This window comes from Ornithorhynchus anatinus, chromosome 2 (assembly GCF_004115215.2).
Source record: "Ornithorhynchus anatinus isolate Pmale09 chromosome 2, mOrnAna1.pri.v4, whole genome shotgun sequence".
In the NCBI taxonomy this organism is placed as follows: Eukaryota; Metazoa; Chordata; class Mammalia; order Monotremata; family Ornithorhynchidae; genus Ornithorhynchus; species Ornithorhynchus anatinus.
Genome location: NC_041729.1, coordinates 136,157,127 through 136,176,794, shown reverse-complemented (window position 1 = coordinate 136,176,794; position 19,668 = coordinate 136,157,127). Strand labels below are relative to the sequence as shown.

At 46.6% G+C, this 19,668-nt stretch overlaps 1 protein-coding gene across 3 annotated transcripts in view; it reads left to right on the top strand.

The window, feature by feature from the left end:
* Positions 1 to 476: 476 nt before the first annotated feature.
* SEPTIN10 (septin 10) overlaps positions 477 to 19,668 on the top strand; it is a 65,374-nt gene continuing 46,182 nt past the window's right edge. For 2 of the 3 annotated variants that reach the window (XM_029055599.2, XM_039911208.1), the window contains exons 1-4: positions 477 to 541; positions 12,667 to 12,732; positions 16,592 to 16,709; positions 17,672 to 17,867. In XM_029055599.2, coding sequence (XP_028911432.1) covers positions 12,682 to 12,732; positions 16,592 to 16,709; positions 17,672 to 17,867 — 365 coding nt within the window. In that variant the 5' untranslated portion in view covers positions 477 to 541; positions 12,667 to 12,681. The remainder of the gene's footprint in view (positions 542 to 12,666; positions 12,733 to 16,591; positions 16,710 to 17,671; positions 17,868 to 19,668) is intronic. The other variant, XM_039911209.1, reaches the window with a different exon arrangement.

Genomic DNA, 19,668 nt, shown 5'->3' with positions numbered 1-19,668 from the left:
TTTGGTGGCAAACTGGATGTTGGGGTATTAAAAGAATCTTGTGCTGTCCCAAGTGCTTAGTACAGTGCTCCACACACCGTAAGTGTTAAATATTAATTACCACTGACTGATTGAAGGAGGAGGATGTATGCTTTACATGGGAAGGTCTGACATTACTTTTTTTAAAAAAAAATGTTCATCCCAAACCTGGATAATGCTTGAACGATTATCTTTTGTCATATGTTAAATGAGTCACTCAGGCTTCCTGATCAAAACACTTATCCACAAGGTATTCTAAGTAATCTCTTAGCCACGTGCTCAGGAAGAACGGGAAATTGAAAAAACAAATGTGGGTGGTTGATATGAATTTGATAGCCCAGCAAAATCTTAACGCCAACACCACTAGAATAGATCTTTACTTCAGGATGACATCCTGTTGCATGTCTGCCGGTCTTCCGAGCATAATTTTTTTTTTACTAGTTGGAATGTCACTGAGTAATTTGGAGTATCGAACAATGGTATATTCGGCTATCATCATCAAAATGAAAAGCATCGTTTCCAGGTAGGTCATCTAAGGAGGTGTTTAATGTACCCAAGAGACTCAGATTGGCCGTCCCAAAATCCAGTGGTGGAATTTCCAGTTAACCAGAATGACTGCTGTTTGCGGTATTTAAGTGGAGTAATACTTGGTTCTTCCTCTGCCCCAGTTCTCTCCTTGACCCGCTCCAATCTGGCTTCTGTCCCCTTCAAAGAAACCACCCTCTCAAAGGTCACCAGTGACCTCCTCCTTTCCAAATCCAAATCTACTCCATCCTAATGCTCCTTGACCACTCAGCTGCCTTCAACATTGGGGACCACCCCCTCTTCTGGAAACATTATCCAACCTTGGCTCCACTGATTCTGTCCTCTCCTGGTTCTCTTCTTGCCTCTCTGGCCGTTGATTCGCAGTCTGCTTCGCCGGCTCCTCCTCTGCCTCCCCTCTCTTAAATATGGGGGTCCTTCGAGGTTCTGTTCTGGATCTCTGTCTCTTCTCCATCTCCACCCACTCCCTTGAAGAACTCATTCGCTCCCCTGGTTTCCATTACCACCTCTATGCGGATGCTACCCAAATCTCCATCTCCAGCCCTGATCTCTCTCCCTCTGTGCAGTCTCGCATCTCCTCCTTCCTTCAAGACATCTCTACCTGGATGTCCTCCCGTCACCTCAAGCTTAACATGTCCAAAACAGAACTCCTTATCTTTCCACCCAAACCCTGTCCGTCCCCCTGACTTTCCCATCACTGTAGGCAACACTTCCATCCTTCCTGTCTCACAGACCAGTAACCTTGGTGTTATCCTTGACTCCTCTCTGTCATTCAACTCACATATTCACTCCATCACTGAACGCTGTCGGTCCCACCTTCACAACAGCGCCAAAATCCACCCTTTCCTTTCAATCTAAACCACTCTCACGTGGCTACAATCACTCATCTTGTCCCGCCTGGATTACTGCATCAGCCTCCTTTCTGACCTCCCAGCTTCCTACTTCTCCCGCCTCCAGGCCGTATTTCACTCTGCTGCCCGGGTCATTTTTCTACAAAAACGTTCAGGACATGTCACCCCATTAGAGAAGCAGCATGGCGCAGTGGAAAGAGCACGGGTTTGGGAGTCAGAGGTCATGGGTTCGAATCCCGGCTCCGCCACTCATCAGCTGTGTGACTGTGGGCAAGTCACTTCACTTCTCTGTGCCTCAGTTCCCTCATCTGGAAAATGGGGATTAAGACTGTGAGCCTCATGTGGGACAACCTGATGACCCTGTATCTACCCCAGCACTTAGAACAGTGCTCTGCACATAGTAAGCGCTTAACAAATACCAACATTATTATTCTGCGTGGCACTGACTTGCTCCCAGTGTTCTTCCCCCCTCCCAGCCTCACAACACTTATGACCTATAACCTATAACACTTATGACTTATAACCTGTCATTTATTTATATTAATGTCTATTTCCCCGCCTTTAGACCATAAACTCATTGTGGGCAGAAACTGTGTCTGGTTTTTGGTATATTGTACTGTCCCAGGTGCTTAGTACAGTGCTCTGAACACAGTGAGTACTCAGATATAATTGAATGAATGAATGAATAGTTCTGGCTAGATTTGACCTGTTTGTTTAAGGTGTGAGAGGAGAGGGTTAACTAATTATGGTGTGTTAAGCGCTTATTAAGTGCCAAGCACTGTACTGAGTGCTGGACTATATACAAGCTGATCAGGCTGAACCCAGTCTCTCTCCCACAAAGGGATCACGTGGCTCTGTGGAAAGAGCCCGGCCTTGGGAGTCAGAGGACGTGGGTCCTAGCCCCGGATCTGCCACTCGTCTGCTGTGTGACCTTGGGCAAGCCACTTAACTTCTCTGTGCCTCATTTACCTCATCTGTAAAATGAAGACTGTGAGCCCCACTTGGTACAACCTGATTACCTTGTGTCTACCTCAGTGCTTAGAACTGTGCTTGGCACATAGTAAACACTTAATAAATACCATTGTTATTATTATTATTAGAGATTGGATTTTTCCATCTGGTTTGGTTGGTGATCATTCAGTCCTCCATGGGTCTGTAGCTGACATGAACCGATGAACTGGAGGTTAACTGTTTTCTCTCTGTCCATGGGAAGAACCCAGAGGAGGTGCACAGGAAAGGGTCAGGGGAATCTCAGTGAATTCTTATCCCTTCCCAGCCACAGTCCTGTCCACCGTCCCCTTCAAGACGGGCTTTGTTTTGCCGAACAGTCCTGCCCTTCCCACTGGCAGAGTCAGGTTGGTAGGACTGAATTCTCTACCTCGTTCCTTCCTCTGCGCTCGGATCGGACGCAACATCGCAGCACCGTTCAGCTCCGTTCTGCAGCATCGCCCCAGACTATCCGTTTCTCGGTTCCCACTGCCAAATCACCACAGAACAGACTAAAATTGAGGTTTGCCAGATCATACTTAAAACCACCGAAGATGGTTAGGGCCAAGCCGAGGATTCGAGGAACGGAAGTCAGTCGTGGTGGCTTTGGGTCTGAGGAAAAGGCCGGGAAAGGAAGTGTGGTTTAAAGTGCGCCTCACATTAGGTTAATGACCAAATTGATCCGATCTCCCTTTTCAGGTCAGGTTTTGTTTAAGAGAAATACATTACCACAGCAGCAGTAGTAATGGTATCTATTTATTGAGCGCTTACTCTGTGCAGAGCACTGTACTAAGCGCTTGGAAAGAACAATTCGGCAACAGATAGAGACAATCCCTACCGGAATGTCTCTTTATTGTTATATTGTTCTCCCCGAAGCACTTAGTACAGTGCTCTGCACACAGTAAGTGTTCAATAAATAGAATTGAATGGATGAAAGCACTGTACTAAGCGCTGGGAAAGGATACACTGGAGCTCACAATCAAAAAATGGAAAGGGGAGATGGGGACTGGCGACAGGTGTATGAGGAGAGAGGAAACAGTACTGAAGACAAAAACAAAAATCGGCAGGGCGCTGTGGCGGAGGCAGCAGAATTCAGGCTCTGTAGTCACACCCGCCACAGCCATCCCGAGGTTTTGTGAAGGTGGTGTCATGTGGTGGCTTCTTTTTTTATGGTATTTGTTAAGCACTTTTATGTTCCAGGCGCTGTACTAAGCGCTGGGTTCGATACAAGCTAAACAGGTGGGACACAGTCCATGTCCCACGTAGAGCTCGCGGTCTTAATCCCCATTTGCAGATGAGGGAACTGAGGCAACAGAGAAGGGAGTGACTTGCCCAAGGTCACAGAGCTGACAAGTGGTGGAGCCCGGATTGGAAACTAAGTCCTTCTGACTCCCAGGGCCCGTGCTCTATCCACTAGACCACCCTGGTCCTCTGCTTTACTCTGCCCTGCCGCGGTGATGGAAGATTTGTTCTGCCTGGGGCTCCGCAGGAGTACGTATCCCAGCTGACGGGAAGCTCCCACTGTCTCACTTCCCTTCACTCTGTCCTCAGGGGAACTTGGCTCCTCGCCCAGGCAGGTGGAGCTTTTCCATTCTTGGCAGAGGGACCAGCCTCTTCCCAGAATGTTCCATTCCCTGACTAAGCCCTCATTTTTTGTTGGTGGTAGTTATTAAGCACTTACGATGTGCCAGGCACTGAACTACGTGGTGTAGATATAAGCTAATTAGGTTGGAAGCAGTCCCTGTCCCGCGCGAGGCTCGGAGTTAATCCCCATTTTACAGATGAGGCAACTGAGGCACGGAGAAGTTAAGTGCTTTGCCCGAAGTGGTTTGGGAGACAAGTAGCGGGGCTGGAAATTCGAACCCAGATGATTTCCCCTACTCCCTCTCCCTTTTGCGTCGCCCAAGCTCTTGGATCTGTAGGCTTAAGCACATGATATTCACCCCACTCTCAGCCCCACAACACGTAATTTATTTCAATGTCTGCCTCCCCCTCTAGACTGTAAGCTCCATGTCGGCAGGGAGTGTGTCTACCAACTCTCTTGTACTCTCCCAAGCGCTTAGCACAGCATTCTGCACACAGGAAGTACTCAATACATATCACTGATTGATTGATCGTATTCTGGTGGGCTAGCCTGTCCTTTGCCAGCCTGTGACCTTTCTGTTGATCACCCGCCGACACCTCACAGTTATCCCACTCTTTCCAATCCGCGTACTCCGCGCCTCTAAACCTCCAACCTACCCTCCGTACCTCGATCTCGTCTATCTCCCTGGCAATCTCTCGCTCACATCCTCCTTCAGGCCTGGACCTCCCTCCCCCTCCAAATACAACAGGCCACCGCTCGCCCCACCTTCAGAACCCTCTGAAAAATCACATCTCCTTCGAGGCCTTCCCTAAAGCCCTCATTTCCCCATCTGTCTACCCCTCTCCGCGTTGACTTCATTCATTCAGTTGTCTTTATGGAGTGCTTACCGTGTGCAAAGCACTGTACTAAGCATTTGGGAGAGAACAGTATAACAGTAAGCAAACACGTTCCCTGTGCACAACGAGTTTAGTTGTGTACTTACTCCTTAAAGCCCTCTGATGTTCACCCCAGCCCCACAGCGCTTATGAAAATATCCTTGCACTCTCCTGTTTTCCTTAACCGTAATTTATTTTACCATCTGCATCCCCTGTAAACCTTGTGGGCAGGGATTGCGTCTCCTAACTCTTCTATTGTGCTCCTCCAAATGCTTGCTTAGTACAGTGCTTTGCCCACAGCAAAGTGCTCAATAACTACGATTGATTGATTGGCTCTTACTCCTCACCCTTTATCTTCCCTCCCAAAAAGCATCCCACCGTTGCGAGCAGACTCCCCTTCCCCCTGGACCTCTTCCCGATCCTTTCACTCCCCCCGGCCCACCCCCCGAGACCCGGCTTTCATCTGATGATATCGCGTTCCCTGCTGTTCTCTCCTGAAATGGCTGCACCTTCTCCACCTCTCCCTGACCCTTGGGGAAGGGTGGAGGAGTTAGACAGTCTAGTCACCTCCATCTTCACTGTTTTTCGTTTATTCATTGCCATATTTATTGAGCACTTACAATGTGCAGAACACTGTACTAATGTACAATTCGGCAACAGTTAGAGACAATCCCTGCCCAACAACAGGCTCCCAGCTTTACTTTCTGAGTGACTTCGCCCCCTTTCTTTCCTTCCTACTCTCCCCTCTCCTTCACTGATTTTTAGGGACTTCAACAACCTCTCAATCAATCAATGGTATTTATCGAGCACTTACTGTGCGCAGAGCACTGGATTAAATAGTGTTTAGTCCACTTGGGCGAGTACAATATAACAGAGTTTGTAGGCACGTTCTCTGTGCACAGTGAACATGTTAATAATTGTGCTATTTGTTACGCGCTACGTGCCAAGCACTTTACTAAGGGTTAGGGAAGATACAAGAAAATCAGGTCCCACATGGGGCTCAACAGTCTAAGTAGGAGGGAGAACAGTTACTGAATCCCCATTTAATAGCTGAGGGAAATGAAGCACAGAGAAGGCAGTGACTTCCCCAAGATTACACAGCGAGCAAGTGGTGGAGCTGGGATTAGATCCCAGCTCCTCTAACTCCCAGGCCTGGGCTCTTCATTCATTCATTGTTGTATTTATTGAGCGCTTACTATGTGCAGAGCGCTGTTCTAAGCGCTTGGAATGTACAGTTCGACAACTGATAGAGACAATCCCTGCCCAACAACAGGCTCACAACCTAAATGGGGCAGACAGACAAAACAAAACAGAACAAAACCAAACAAGTAATCTGGTGTAAATATCATCAAGATAAATAGAATCATAGATACATACACATCATTAACAAAATAAATAGAGTGATGAATAATATACAGATATTAATAATATACAGATACAGACCCAAGCCCGGTCTGCTCCCAGACTTCTCCATCACCGTGGATGGCACGACCATCCTTCCCGTCCCGCAGGCCCGCAATCTCGGTGTCATCCTTGACTCGTCCCTCTCGTTCACCCCACACATCCTATCCGTTACCGAGACCTGCCGGTTTCACCTCTACAATATCGCCAAGATCCGCCCTTTCCTCTCCACCCAAACAGCTACCTCACTATTACGGGCTCTCGTTATATCCCGGCTAGACTACTGTGTCAGCCTTCTCTCTGACCTCCCTTCCTCCTCTCTCGCCCCGCTCCGGTCTATTCTTCACTCCGCTGCCCGGCTCATCTTCCTGCAGAAACGATCTGGGCATGTCACTCCCCTTCTTAAACAACTCCAGTGGTTGCCTATCGACCTCCGCTCCAAACAAAAACTCCTCACTCTAGGCTTCAAGGCTCTCCATCACCTTGCCCCTTCCTACCTCTCCTCCCTTCTCTCTTTCTACCGCCCACCCCGCACGCTCCGCTCCTCCGCCGCCCACCTCCTTGCCGTCCCTCGGTCTCGCCTATCCCGCCGTCGACCCCTGGGTCACGTCCTCCCGCGGTCCTGGAACCCCCTCCCTCCTCACCTCCGCCAAACTGATTCTCTTTCCCTCTTCAAAACCTTACTTAAAAATCACCTCCTCCAAGAGGCCTTCCCAGACTGAGCTCCTCTTCCCCCTCTACTCCCTCTGCCATCCCCCCTTTACCTCTCCGCAGCTAAAGCCTCATTTTCCCCTTTTCCCTCTGCTCCTCCACCTCTCCCTTCCCATCCCCACAGCACTGTACCCGTCCGCTCAACTGTATATATTTTCGTTACCCTATTTATTTTGTTAATGAATTGTACATCGCCTCGATTCTATTTAGTTGCCATTGTTTTTACGAGATGTTCTTCCCCTTGACGTTGTTTATTGCCATTGTTCTTGTCTGTCCGTCTCCCCCGATTAGACTGTAAGCCCGTCAAACGGCAGGGACTGTCTCTATCTGTTGCCGACTTGTTCATCCCAAGCGCTTAGTACAGTGCTCTGCACATAGTAAGCGCTCAATAAATACTATTGAATGAAAGATATGCACAGTGCTGTGGGGAGGGGAAGGGGGAAGAGCAGAGAGCGGGTGAAGGGAATGGGGAGGGGAGGAGGAGCAGAGGGAAAGGGAGGGCTCAGTCTGGGAAGGCCTCCTGGAGGAGGTGAGCTCTCAGTGGGGTTTTGAAGAGGGGAAGAGAGTTTGGTGGATGTGAGGAGGAAGGGTGTTCCAGGTCAGCGGTAGGACGTGGGCCAGGAGTCGACGGCGGGACAGGTGCGAATGAGGGATCGTGAGGAGGTGAGCGGCAGAGGAGCGAAGTGTATGAGATGGGCTGTAGAAGGAGAGAAGGGAGGTGAGGGTGGGGGTGGGCGGCAAGAGGATGGAAAACTTTGAAGCCCAGAGTGAGGAGTTTTTGTTTCATGCGAAGGTTGGTGGACAACCACTGGAGGTTTTTGAGGAAGGGGGTGACATGCCCAGAGCATTTGTGTAGAAAGATGAACCCGGCAGCGGAATGAAGAATAGACTAGAGCGGGGAGAGGCAGGAGGATGGGAGATCAGAGAGGAGACTGACACAATAATCCAGCCAGGATATTATGAGAGCTTGTACCAGCAAGGTAGCAGTTTGGATGGAGAGGAAAGGGTTGATCTTGGCAATATTGTGAAGGTGAGACCTACAGGTTTTGGTGACGGATTGGATGTGTGGGGTGAATGACAGAGCTGAGTCAAGGACGACACCAAGGTTGCGGGCCTGTGAGACGGGAAGGATGGTGGTGCCGTCCACGGTGATGGGGAAGTCAGGGAGAGGACAGGGTTTGGGAGGGAAGATGAGGAGCTCAGTCTTGGACATGTTGAGTTTTAGGTGGCGGGCAGACATTCAGGTGGAGACGTCCTGAAGGCAGGAGGAGATACGAGCCTGGAGGGAGGGGGGAGAGAACAGGGGAGGAGATGGAGATTTGGGTGTCATCTGTGTAGAGAAGATAGTTGAAGCCGAGGGAGCGAATGAGTTCACCAAGGGAGTGAGTGTAGATGGAGAACAGAAGAGGGCCGAGAACTGACCCTTCTCGGAACCCCTACAGTTAGGAGATGGAAGGGGGAGGAGGAGCCCGCGAAGGAGACCGAGAATGAACGACCAGAGAGATGAGAGGAGAACCGGGAGAGGACGGAGTCCCTGAAGCCGAGGTTGGATAGAATGTGGAGGAGAAGGGGATGGTCGACAGTGTCAAAGGCAGCTGAGAGGTCGAGGAGGATTAGGATAGAGTAGGAGCCATTGGATTTGGCAAGAAGGAAGTCATTGGTGATCTTTGAGAAGGCAGTTTCAGTGGAGTGGAGGGGATGGAAGCCAGATCGGAGGGGGTCCGGGAGAGAGTTGGAGTTGAGGAATTCAAGGCAGCGAGTGTAGATGACACGTTCTAGGAGTTTGGAAAGGAAGGACAGGAAGGAGATAGGATGATAACTGGAAGGGGAAGGGTCAAGAGAGGTTTTTTTTAGGATAGCGGAGACATGGGCATGTTTGAAGGCAGAGGGGAAGAAGCCGTAGGAGAGTGAGCGGTTAAAGATGGAAGTTAAGGAGGGGAGGAGGGAAGGGGCGATAGTTTTTATAAGGTGAGCCGGAATGGGGTCCGAAGCCCAGGTGGAGGGGGTGGCACTTGCGAGGAGGGAGGAGATCTCCTCTGAGGATATTGCAGAGAAGGATGGGAAAATAGGGGAGAGGGTTGGGGGGGGGGATGGAGAAGATGGAGGGGTGACTTTAGGGAGCTCAGACCTGATGGTGTTAATTTTTGTGTGAAGTAGGTGGCCAGATCATTGCTGGTGAGGAATGAAGGAGGGGGAGGAACAGGGGGCCTGAGGAGAGTTTAAAGTTTGGAACAGTTGGTGGGGGTGATGGGCATGGGCATCAGTGAGGGAAGAAAAATAGTTTCCTCCAGGCTTCTAGTGTTGATGATTGTACAAATCCTGCGATAACTTGCTGCCTCACATTAGGCAACTCTGCTGACCTTGGGGCCCACTTTATTTGGACCACGCATCATCATGGCCCACGTGAGACTTCATCACCTCCAGACATTACCCCTTCTCTAGTGTCACTCGCTGTGACATGTCACTCTTGAACCATGACCTTCCTCACATCCCAACACCTCCTCAGACCATCCTCACCCCCTCACCCTCTGCCCCCCTCTGTGACCTGTGAACTCGGTCCTGGCCTGACTGTTCCCAACCTCCGAACTCTGACCTGCTCTGACTGTTCCCAGCCCTCACTTCCTTCCAACCCTCCCCTTCTTAGATGCTGAAGTCCATACCCTCCAAACCACCTTGACTCTCTCAACCCTCATCCCTCTTTTATTCTCACGCCACTCTTCTCCAGTCCTGGATCTCTCCTGCAGTCGTGCGGTCCAGGAGGCTTGGTGGGCGTCCAGTCAAGTTCACCCTTATCTGCTACAACTCATGCTTTTCCTCTGCTTCTCCTTCATAGATTTACACGTCCACAGTCCCCCCACCTGTAATTCCAAATCCTCGAGCCTCCAGTTCCTCACCCTCCACCTCCAAACCCCCCACGACCTGGCCAACAACTTTGCTGATGAAATAAAAACCATTAGTTACCAGCTTCCCTAAATTCCTAGCGTGGCCCAGTGGTAAGGGCACAGGCCTGGGAGTCGGACAACTTGGGTTCTAATCCCGTCCCTGCCGCTTGAACTGCTGGGCAAACTTGGGCAAGTCACTTGGCTTCTCTGCTCCTCAGCTACCTCATCTGTCAAATGGGGATTAAGACTGTGAGCCCCATGTGGGACCCGGACTGTGTCCAGTCCGATTAGTTTACATCTAACTCCAGCACTTAGGATATTGCCTGGAACATGATAAGCACTTAAGAAATATCACTGGCAAAATAACGTTCTTCCATCGCTTCCTTATCCTTTTAATCCCCACCCGCCTCCATCCATTTTCCCCTTCTTTCCTGTCTCTCAGGAAATCTCCCTCCTGCCCTCCAAATTAATCCCCTTCACTTGTGCCTTTAGCCCCCACCCTTTCTCACCTCTGTAAAGCACTCGGAACTTTAAGATTTTTAACTTAAAAAAACCTTTTTTCCCCCTCACTCGGAAAATTCTTTCTCCTTTGCCTTCAAACGCACTTAAGACAATCCTGTTTCAGCACTGAATCTTTCAGCTCACTTCAGCTGTTGCCCCACCTCCCCGCTCCCCTCCTACCCAAACTCTTTACAGTCTGTCCACCAACTCACTTGACCCACTGCAATCTGGACTCCACTGAACCCACGCTCTCCAAAGTCACCACTGACCTCCTCCTAACCAGATCCAAGGGACTCTACTCAGTCCCAATATTCACTGACCGCCGCCCAGCCTCTTTTGGCATTATTGACTCCCGTGCCCTCCTTGGTTACGCTCTCTGATCTTAGTTTTCGCTGGTACAGTGCGTCCCTATTTCCCTCCTGCTTCTCCGCCCCTCGGTCCTTCGCCTGCTGCATAGTAGTGGTAATATTTATTCAGCATTGATTGAAATCATAGTAGAATTAAGTGCTTATTGTATGTGGAGCACTGATTAGCACTGGGAAAAAGTACAGAGCATAGAATCAGATACGGTTCCTAGCCCTCAAGGGGCTCACGAGCTAAAGAAGCAGCGAGGTTTAGTGGAAAGAGCCCGGGTTTGGGAGTCGGAGGACATGGGTTCTAATCGCAGCTCCACCTCTTGTTTGCTGTGTGATCTTGGGCAAGTCACCTAACTTCTCTGTGCCTCAGTTACCTCATCTGAAAAATGGGGATTAAAAGCGTGAGCCCCACGTGGGACAACTCGATTATCCTGTATGTGCCCCAGCGCTTAGAACAGTGCTTGGCCCGTAGTAAGCGCTGATCAGATACCATCATTATTAAAACAGCATAGTAGTAATAATAATTGTAATATTTTTTAAGCACTTACTATGTGCCAAGCCCTGTCGCACATGGATCTCACGGTCTAAGCCTGCACTTCTTCCATTTTTCATGCCCTCATTGTGGGTGACCTGCAAGTCTCGGTCCTGGATCCCCTATTCTTCTTGTGCTTAACTCTTTTTTGTAATGGCGTTTGTTAAACGCTTACTATGTGTCAGACACTGTACTAAGCACAGGGGTAGATACAAGCTAATCAGGTTGGACACAGTCCCTGTCCCACTTGGGCTCACAGTTTTAATCCCCATTTTACAGATGAGGTAACTAAGGCCCAGAGAAGTGAAGTGACTTGCTTAAGGTCACACAGCAAACAAGTGGCAGAGCTGGGATTAGAATCCGTGTCCTTCCTCCTCACATCCGCCAAACTAACTCTTCCCCTCTTCAAAGCCCTACTGAGAGCTCATCTCCTCCAGGAGGCCTTCCCAGACTGAGCTTCCCCCTTTCCCTCTGCTCCTCGTCCCTTCCCCGTCCCCCCTTCTCCTGCCCTCTGCTTTTCCCCTTTCCCACAGCACTGTGCATATTTGTATATATTATTTATTACCCTATTTTGTTAATGATGTGTATATATCTATGATTCTATTCATCTTGATGATATTGATGCCAGACTACTTGTTTTGTTTTGTTGTCTGTCTCCCTGTGAGCCCAATGTTGGGCAGGGATTGTCTCTGTCTGTTGCCGAATTGTATGTTCCAAGCATTCAGTACAGTGCTCTGCACATAGTAAGTGCTCAATAAATACGATTGAATGAATGAATGAATGTCCTCCTGATTCCCAGTCCCCTGCCCTACCCCCATTAGGCTACGTCGCTTCTCTCTCTTCACATGATTTTATTTCCCTTCCTATGCAGATTCTTGCAATCGGAACTGTTGACACACTTATGGACTTTTCATATGTTTGTCCACGGTCCCTCTTTTATTAGTTTGTAAGATCCTGGAGGGCAGGGACTAGATCTTAATCTTTACTCCAGGTGCCTCATGTACATCCTATTATTATTCAGTGAATGTTTATTGACAGATAAAGTCGTTAAAATAGATATAGCTGTGTGACTGTGGGCAAGTCACTTAACTTCTCTGTGCCTCAGTTCCCTCATCTGTAAAATGGGGATTAAGACTGTGAGCCCCATGTGGGACAACCTGATTCCCCTGTGTCTACCCCAGCGCTTAGAACAGTGCTCGGCACATAGTAAGCGCTTAACAAATACCAACATTATTATTATTATATAGTTGTATTGAAATCTTTTGAAGAGAGGACCATTTTGAAATTGCACCAATGGGAAAGGAAAATGGAACAACCCAGCGCGATTCCTTTGTGATCTCACCTGTAGATCTTCAAACCTCTGGTGGAGGTGTTTGGTTTTTAGATGCATCCATTAACTTAAATTTTTCTTTTTTAATTTTCAGCACTATCAGTCTAATATGGGAATGAGAACTCCATATTCTTCCACACAAGGAAATAAAGATGGAAAAGTGAGTGTATTTCCCAAATAGTAACTGTTTGCATGCTATGTTTTAAAATTTGGTCTCTGTGTTCCCTTTTACAAACTGTCAGGCCTGACTGAAATTGGTGAAACGGAGGCTAGTACTTTGACTATGCTATCGTGCTCTTCCAAGCGCTTAGTACAATTTTCTGTTTGCCGTCAGTGCTCAATAAATATGGCTGATAATTAATACTTTGCCCGTGTTGCCTAGTTGGCTATGTTTGTGTACTGAGAAGTTTAAGATGCCCCAAATTATAATAATCCGAAGGAAAGGATTTAATAGTTGAAGGCCGGTCATTTTGGGTGCTGCTTTAGATACCTCTTTGACCTCAAAGCTGCCTTCAACCCAGAGAATCATTCCAGCCTCCTGGAAACTCTAGACTGACCTTGGATTTGATGATATGGTAATGGCTTGGTTCTCATTATTTTAACTTTCTAATTGCTTGTCTCCTTTGCTGACTCTTCCTCTGCTTCTCAACTGTTAGTTCACTGTGGGTGTGCCACAGGCCCTGTTCTGGATTCTGTACTGTATTTGCAATAAAATCTCATTCTCAGAGAGATTGTCCACTCACATGATTTCCACTTTGGGACAAATGACTCTCAAATCTCTCTCATCAGCCCCTCCCTCTTGACCTGCTTTACAAGTCTTGAACTTGCTCTCGTTTCCTGAACACCCCCCATGGATGGCCTGCTGGCCACCTGAACTCAGTGTGCCCCAAACCAAACTCATCCCTTCCCCTCCCCCCCACCGAATCCACTCCTCCTAAATTTCCCATCACAGTTTACCTCACCAAAAATGAGGGTCAAATCCTCCCTGACCCAGAAGCTGGCTAGCTTGGTTTCATCTTTGACTCCTCTCTGTCTTTTACAGCTCACATTCTGTCTGCCTGTAAAGCTTGCTGATTATCTTCTTCCAACATTTCCTGGACATGGCACTTCCTCTTCTCTCCGAAAGCCCCTTCCCTAGTTCACGCTCTCTCCCTCTTCCCGCTATCAGCTGTCTCACTGTCCCCTCTTCAACCGGACGTACACTCTGCTGCCCAGATCGTCTTCCTTAAATGTCTTTCAGAATGCATCACTCCACACTCCTCAAAAACCCCAACTGTCTCCCATCCCTCCTCCTCCCCCTTCCACCGAAAATCGAAGCTCCTGGCCATTGGCTTCAAGCCCTCTCCTCCAGCTTGCTCCTTTTCACATATCCACTCTCTTACTCTCTTGGCACAAAGCACTCTAGCTCCCACCCTCGGCTTCCTCAAACTAATCTTCTCTGGGCTCCTTGTGAGCTCATTTTGGGTTGTCTCTCTTTTGTCGTGTTGCACTCTCCCAAGAGCTTAGTACAGTGCTCTGCACACAATAAGCGCTCAATAAATAACGATTCATTCAGATAGAATGAATGACTCCCCCGTCTCTGACCCTCCATCTCTCTGTCGGGACTTCCTCCAGGAGGCATTCTCCAGCTGACCCTCATCAGGTCATCCGAGCAGCGTCTCTTCAATTTACATCCTTTAGTTTTCATATTTTTTTCATACTCTAATAATAATAATAATGATGGCATTTGTTAAGCGCTTACTATGTGCCAAACACTACTGTTACCAGGTGATTCCCTGTGCTTCTACAGTGCACGATGTATGCCTGCCCGTTAGAGTGTAAGTTGCATGAAGACAGGACTTTGTTTTTTTTTCCTCGTAATCTTTCAAGCTGTGCGCACAGGAGCTCAATAAATAATAATGAATGAACGAATGACATCAAAGAGTTTTTCTTCGCTTTTCTTTTCTCCCCTCCTTATTTTTCTCAATGCTTTAAAAGTTAATGCTAATTTCACTTCCCTGGACAATTGCATTCAACTTCTGTAAGATAGAAGTTCATAGAATAGAAGTAAGGCGGTTGAATCAGCTCTTAGGAGAAAGCCGAATCAACCACTTCGGCATCTTAAAAGTTGAATCCGTTTTTTTTTTAAATCCAAATGATGTCTTTAGCATTAGGATGTTCAAGTGAATGTCAAGACCCCATTAAGAGTTCTACAAGTAACCCACTAAGGTTAGTGTCTGAAGTTATTTCACCTTGTTGCAAAACTAGTGGAAGTTAGCTAATGTGGAGAAGAGAGTAGGGATAGAATTTGGGAATACTCTTTTAAGAGAGTGATGGGGAACGGACAGGCTGTGGACTGTAAAGATTGAAAGTAATGGAAGTGGAGTGTGAACAGCAAAATTCCAGCCAGCTTAGTACAGTGCTCTGCACACAGTAAGTGCTCAATAAATCCAAATGAATGAATGAAATGTAACAAACACCTTCTTTACCCTGGTATAAGCAAACGTCACCTTCGGTGATTTGACCCTAACTCACACTGCATAGTTGGGCCTTGACCCTTATCTGGTAGTGCAAATTTTTTTTTGAAAATCTCCAGCTTGAAGTGTTTTTCCTTCTCCCATTTGCACATGTGAGCCTCATCACTCATCTCACTTAGATAATTCATATGCCCTCTTCCAAGACTAGCTTCCGCAGCTCATGCAGGCAACCAGATATATTTATCGAGACCTCACTGTGTGCAGAACACTGTACTGCGTGCCTGGGAGAGTATGGGGGGTGGAAAATATAGTCCCTCCTGATAAGGGACTACTACAGCAATGGAAAAATAGGTGTAAAACCACCAAATTAGAGAAACAAGAGCTTAACTAGAAGGATATATAAATGAATACGTACAAACGTGAGGCCAGAGGGTGTGAGTGAAAAAGTGCTGAGATGAAAGTAGGATTGTAAAGGTATTTTTTTTGAGCACCTAATGAATGCAGTGCTCTGTACTAACCTTGTGGAAAATGCAACAGAAGCACAAGAAGTCGTGTTTTAACATTACCACCTTCAACCTTGACTCCACCTGCAGTCTTGACTCGGTTCCTTTCCCAGATGGCTTCACCCAACCCAGAATGGAGATTTGACTTATTTAGGGTATTTGTGAAGCACATACTGTGTGTCCAGCATTGTTCCAAGTGCTGGGGTAGGTACAAGTTAATTAGGGTGGACACAGTCCCTATCCCACATGGCGCTCACAGTCTAAGTAGGATTTATGCATATTTATTGAGTGCTTAATTTGTGCAGAGCACTGTATTATGCGCTTGGAAGAGTACAGTATAGCAGAATTGATAGTCACGTTTCCTGCCGACATTGAGCTTATGGACTAGAGGGGGAGAAGCAGAGTCAAAATTAGAATCCCTTTGAAGTCAGAATAATCAGTGCCTTTTTAAATCACTCTTTCTATTCTGGTCTGTAATTACAGAATGTTTTTACATTCTGGGTTACGCCAGAGTATTTTTTGAATGCTGTTTGTTAAGCACGTACTATATGCCAGGCACTGTTCTAAGCGCTAGGGTAGATACAAGGTAATCAGGTTGGTGTCTGTCCGTCTCCCCCGATTAGACCGTAAGCCCGTCAAAGGGCAGGGACTGTCTCTATCTGTTGCCGATTTGTACATTCCAAGCGCTTAGTACAGTGCTCTGCACAGAGTAAGCGCTCAATAAATACTATTGAATGAATGAATGACCCAGTCCCCCTTGCAATTCCCATTTTATGGATGAGGTAACCGAGGCACAGAGAAGTGAAGTGCCTTGTCCAAGGTCACACAGCAAAGTGGCGGAGCCACTTTCTCTTGGGATCCGCGTCGGGGAAGGCTGCTAGATGGCTTTGCCTTGGTGCCTGATTTTAGATGAGTCTCCAAGGGGCTGTCTCTCTTCCGGGGAATCGGTGCATCTCGGGGCGGTAAGATAACGCGATGTCACCGGTTTACCTGCCAAACTGCAGCCGGAATTCCGTCACCGCGCTTACTTCTTGAACTCATTCAAGTTATCTCTCCGCAGCAAAATGAAAATTACCGCTCCTTATCTATGACTGGTCATGCTGGTTTTGAAAGTTTACCCGATCAGCTGGTCAATAGATCCATTCACCAGGGGTTCTGTTTTAACATCCTCTGCATTGGTAAGTGTCAGCATGGTTTTTCCTCTCCTCAGCCTTTCCCTTAAACCCCAAACGAGGAACATAAGAGTGTTCTTCCGATACCCGTCTTCAACAGCGTTTCGACAGAGGTAAGACCTGATGCATCTGAAGCCGCCGCTGACTCTTTAAAATCTCACCCCAACATGTTTTTCTCTTCCTTTTCTTCGCTCCCAGAGAATCGATACAGAAGCGTCTGCCTCTGAGCCAACCTCCTCTCAGAGAGCGTCTCAATTTCTTTTTTCATAATAAGGCATTTTGTTAGGGGTGTGAGAAAGAGGCGCTCTGTTTGCGATCTATTTGCGATCTGTTAAATATCGAATTTTCAATAGTTCTTCACTCTTCCTTGCTAAATATAGTCCAGAAAAAAACTTTCTTGTGTTGTGGTTCTGGAGTAATTTTCCCCAAGTGTTTTGCAGTGCTACAAACATATTTTTCCAAATATTTAGTGAGCTAGTAAGAGTAAAGGACAGGTCACCGAGTTTGTGTATTGAGAGTGATTATATAAGATGAAGTGAAAAGTGGCATGATTTGGTGCTTTTTTTTAAAAAAAAATCTGTTTAGTTTGAGTGCAGGCCACTTCCATTTGTTAAGGGATATGATAATTATCCTTCTATAAACAGTGGAATCAAGATTTGTATAAAAAGAAATGCAGTTACAAGACCTAGAAATTGGGTCATGGTAATTGTCCGTGTAGGCAAGACTTCATTTGTTTTCATATGATTTTAGAATATGTGATAGTTGTTTCTTTAGCTGCTTTACCTTTACTTTAAAGACCTTGATTTTAAACCAATGTTTGGATTTTTGGGGAACAGAAAACAGTCATTCCTTTTTATAATCAAGATTGAAACCTCAGGCTAAAATATTCAATATTTTCTGAATTGGTTTGGATTTGTGTGTATTTGGCTGAAATGCAAGCAATTGAAACTTTTTTCCCCTGATTTTAGGGGAAACTGGAATTGGAAAGTCGACATTGATAGACACATTGTTCAACACCAATTTTGATGACCGTGAATCCTCACACTTTCACCCAAATGTAAAACTTCAGGCTCAGACATACGAACTGCAGGAAAGCAGCGTTCGGTTGAAACTGACAGTTGTGAATACGGTGGGATTCGGTGACCAGATCAACAAAGGACATAGGTTAGTTAGCTGGTTGTCAAGTATTTTTTCTTGTTTGGAACAGTTTCCTTCTCCCATTTCTTATGAACTACAATGTGACTTCTATCTGATTTCCATTGCTCTCCCTCCGTCCCATGCTTTGACTGATTTATTCCTTCAAATAATGGTTTTATTCTCATTAAGAAAATTACTTTGTTCACATTCTGGTGTTTTTACCAAATCCTCTGCCGTATTCTTCAGTTAATCCAGTGGGATTCCACTTCCAACTAATACAGGAATCACTAAGTTTTTCTGCTAATCTACCTGTAAAAATTTACTCAAGGTAATGCTCTACTTACCAGGAAAAAAGGTCTATCTGGTCTCACACTAGGTTTTAAGTTACAGTTTATTTCCTAAAAGGAGTGATCGTCTAGAATCTTATAACTTTCTTCAACTAATAAATGTAAGATTTAGATAAAACTGTTTTAAAATGAAAAAGAAATTCATGTCTCATACTGCTTTCCTGAAAATGTTTAATCTGTGAATAAGATTTTTTTTTCATAAATTAGCTTTCTAAATTGGAGGAGTCACTGTAGTTTGAAAAGTTACTTTGTGAAAGTTAATTCAGAAATGAACCATTTTCAAGAGGGCACAGTTTGGAACGAGGATTTGTTTCTTTGAACAGTAGAGTCACAATCTCACTAGATGAGAGAAGTCAATTATACAGCGTGAGTTGCAGGTTGATAAAATTCCTCATTTATAAATGATTGGGTATCAAGTCATTAAGTTAAACGTGGAAATATCTTTATTTAGACTTACACTGCAGTACACAGCACCCCGGGGTCTTTGTCATCAGCTTGTTGGTGCTCATTTTGGCTTATTCTTTCAGTTCTGTGTGAAAAGATTTTCTACCCTCTGTGTACATCCTCTCTGATCGTTAGCTCTGTTGTTAAGCAGCACGGCCTAGTGGATGGAGCTCGGGCTTGGGTGTCAGAAGGACCTGGGTTTTAATCATTCATTCATTCATTCATTCAGTAGTGTTTATTGAGCGCCTACTATGTGCAGAGCACTGTACTAAGCGTTTGGAATGTACAAATCGGTAACAGATAGAGACAGTCCCTGCCCTTTGACGGGCTTACGGTCTAATCGGGGGAGACGGACAGACAACAACAATAACAATAAATAGAACCAAGGTTTTAATCCTGCCTCTGCCACTTGTCTGCTCTGTGATCTCGGGTGAGTCACTTAACTTCTCTGTCCCTCAGTTCCCTTATCTGTAAAATGGGATTAATAATAATAATAATAATAATAATGTTGGTATTTGTTAAGCGCTTACTATGTGCAGAGCACTGTTCTAAGCGCTGGGGGAGATACAGCCTGCCGTGTGACCTTGGGTGATACAAGTCCCAGCGCTAAGAACAGTGCTCGACACGCAGTAAGCGCTTAACAAATACTATATTATTATTATTTTTACATTTGTTAAGCTCTTACTGTGTCCAAACACTGCATTAAGTGCTCAGTTAGATACAAGATGATCAGTTTGGATATAATCCCTGTCCCTGACACACAGCTTGGGACTTCTGGGAGTCGGGTCTTCTGACTTCCAGGCCCGTGTTTTATCCACTAGACCTCGCCGCTAGTTCCAGAATTCTGATAATGCCGCATTGGTCTTTGCCAACATCCCTGCTGATGGAGTTCCCATCGGACCACGGAGTAGCAGGGCCGGGTTGCATCATAATTCTAGGATGCCGAAGAATTTTAGGGGAAACAACATGGCCTAGTGGCGTGGGCCTGGGAGTCAGAGGACCTGAGTTCTAATCCTGGATCTGCCACTTGGCCTGCC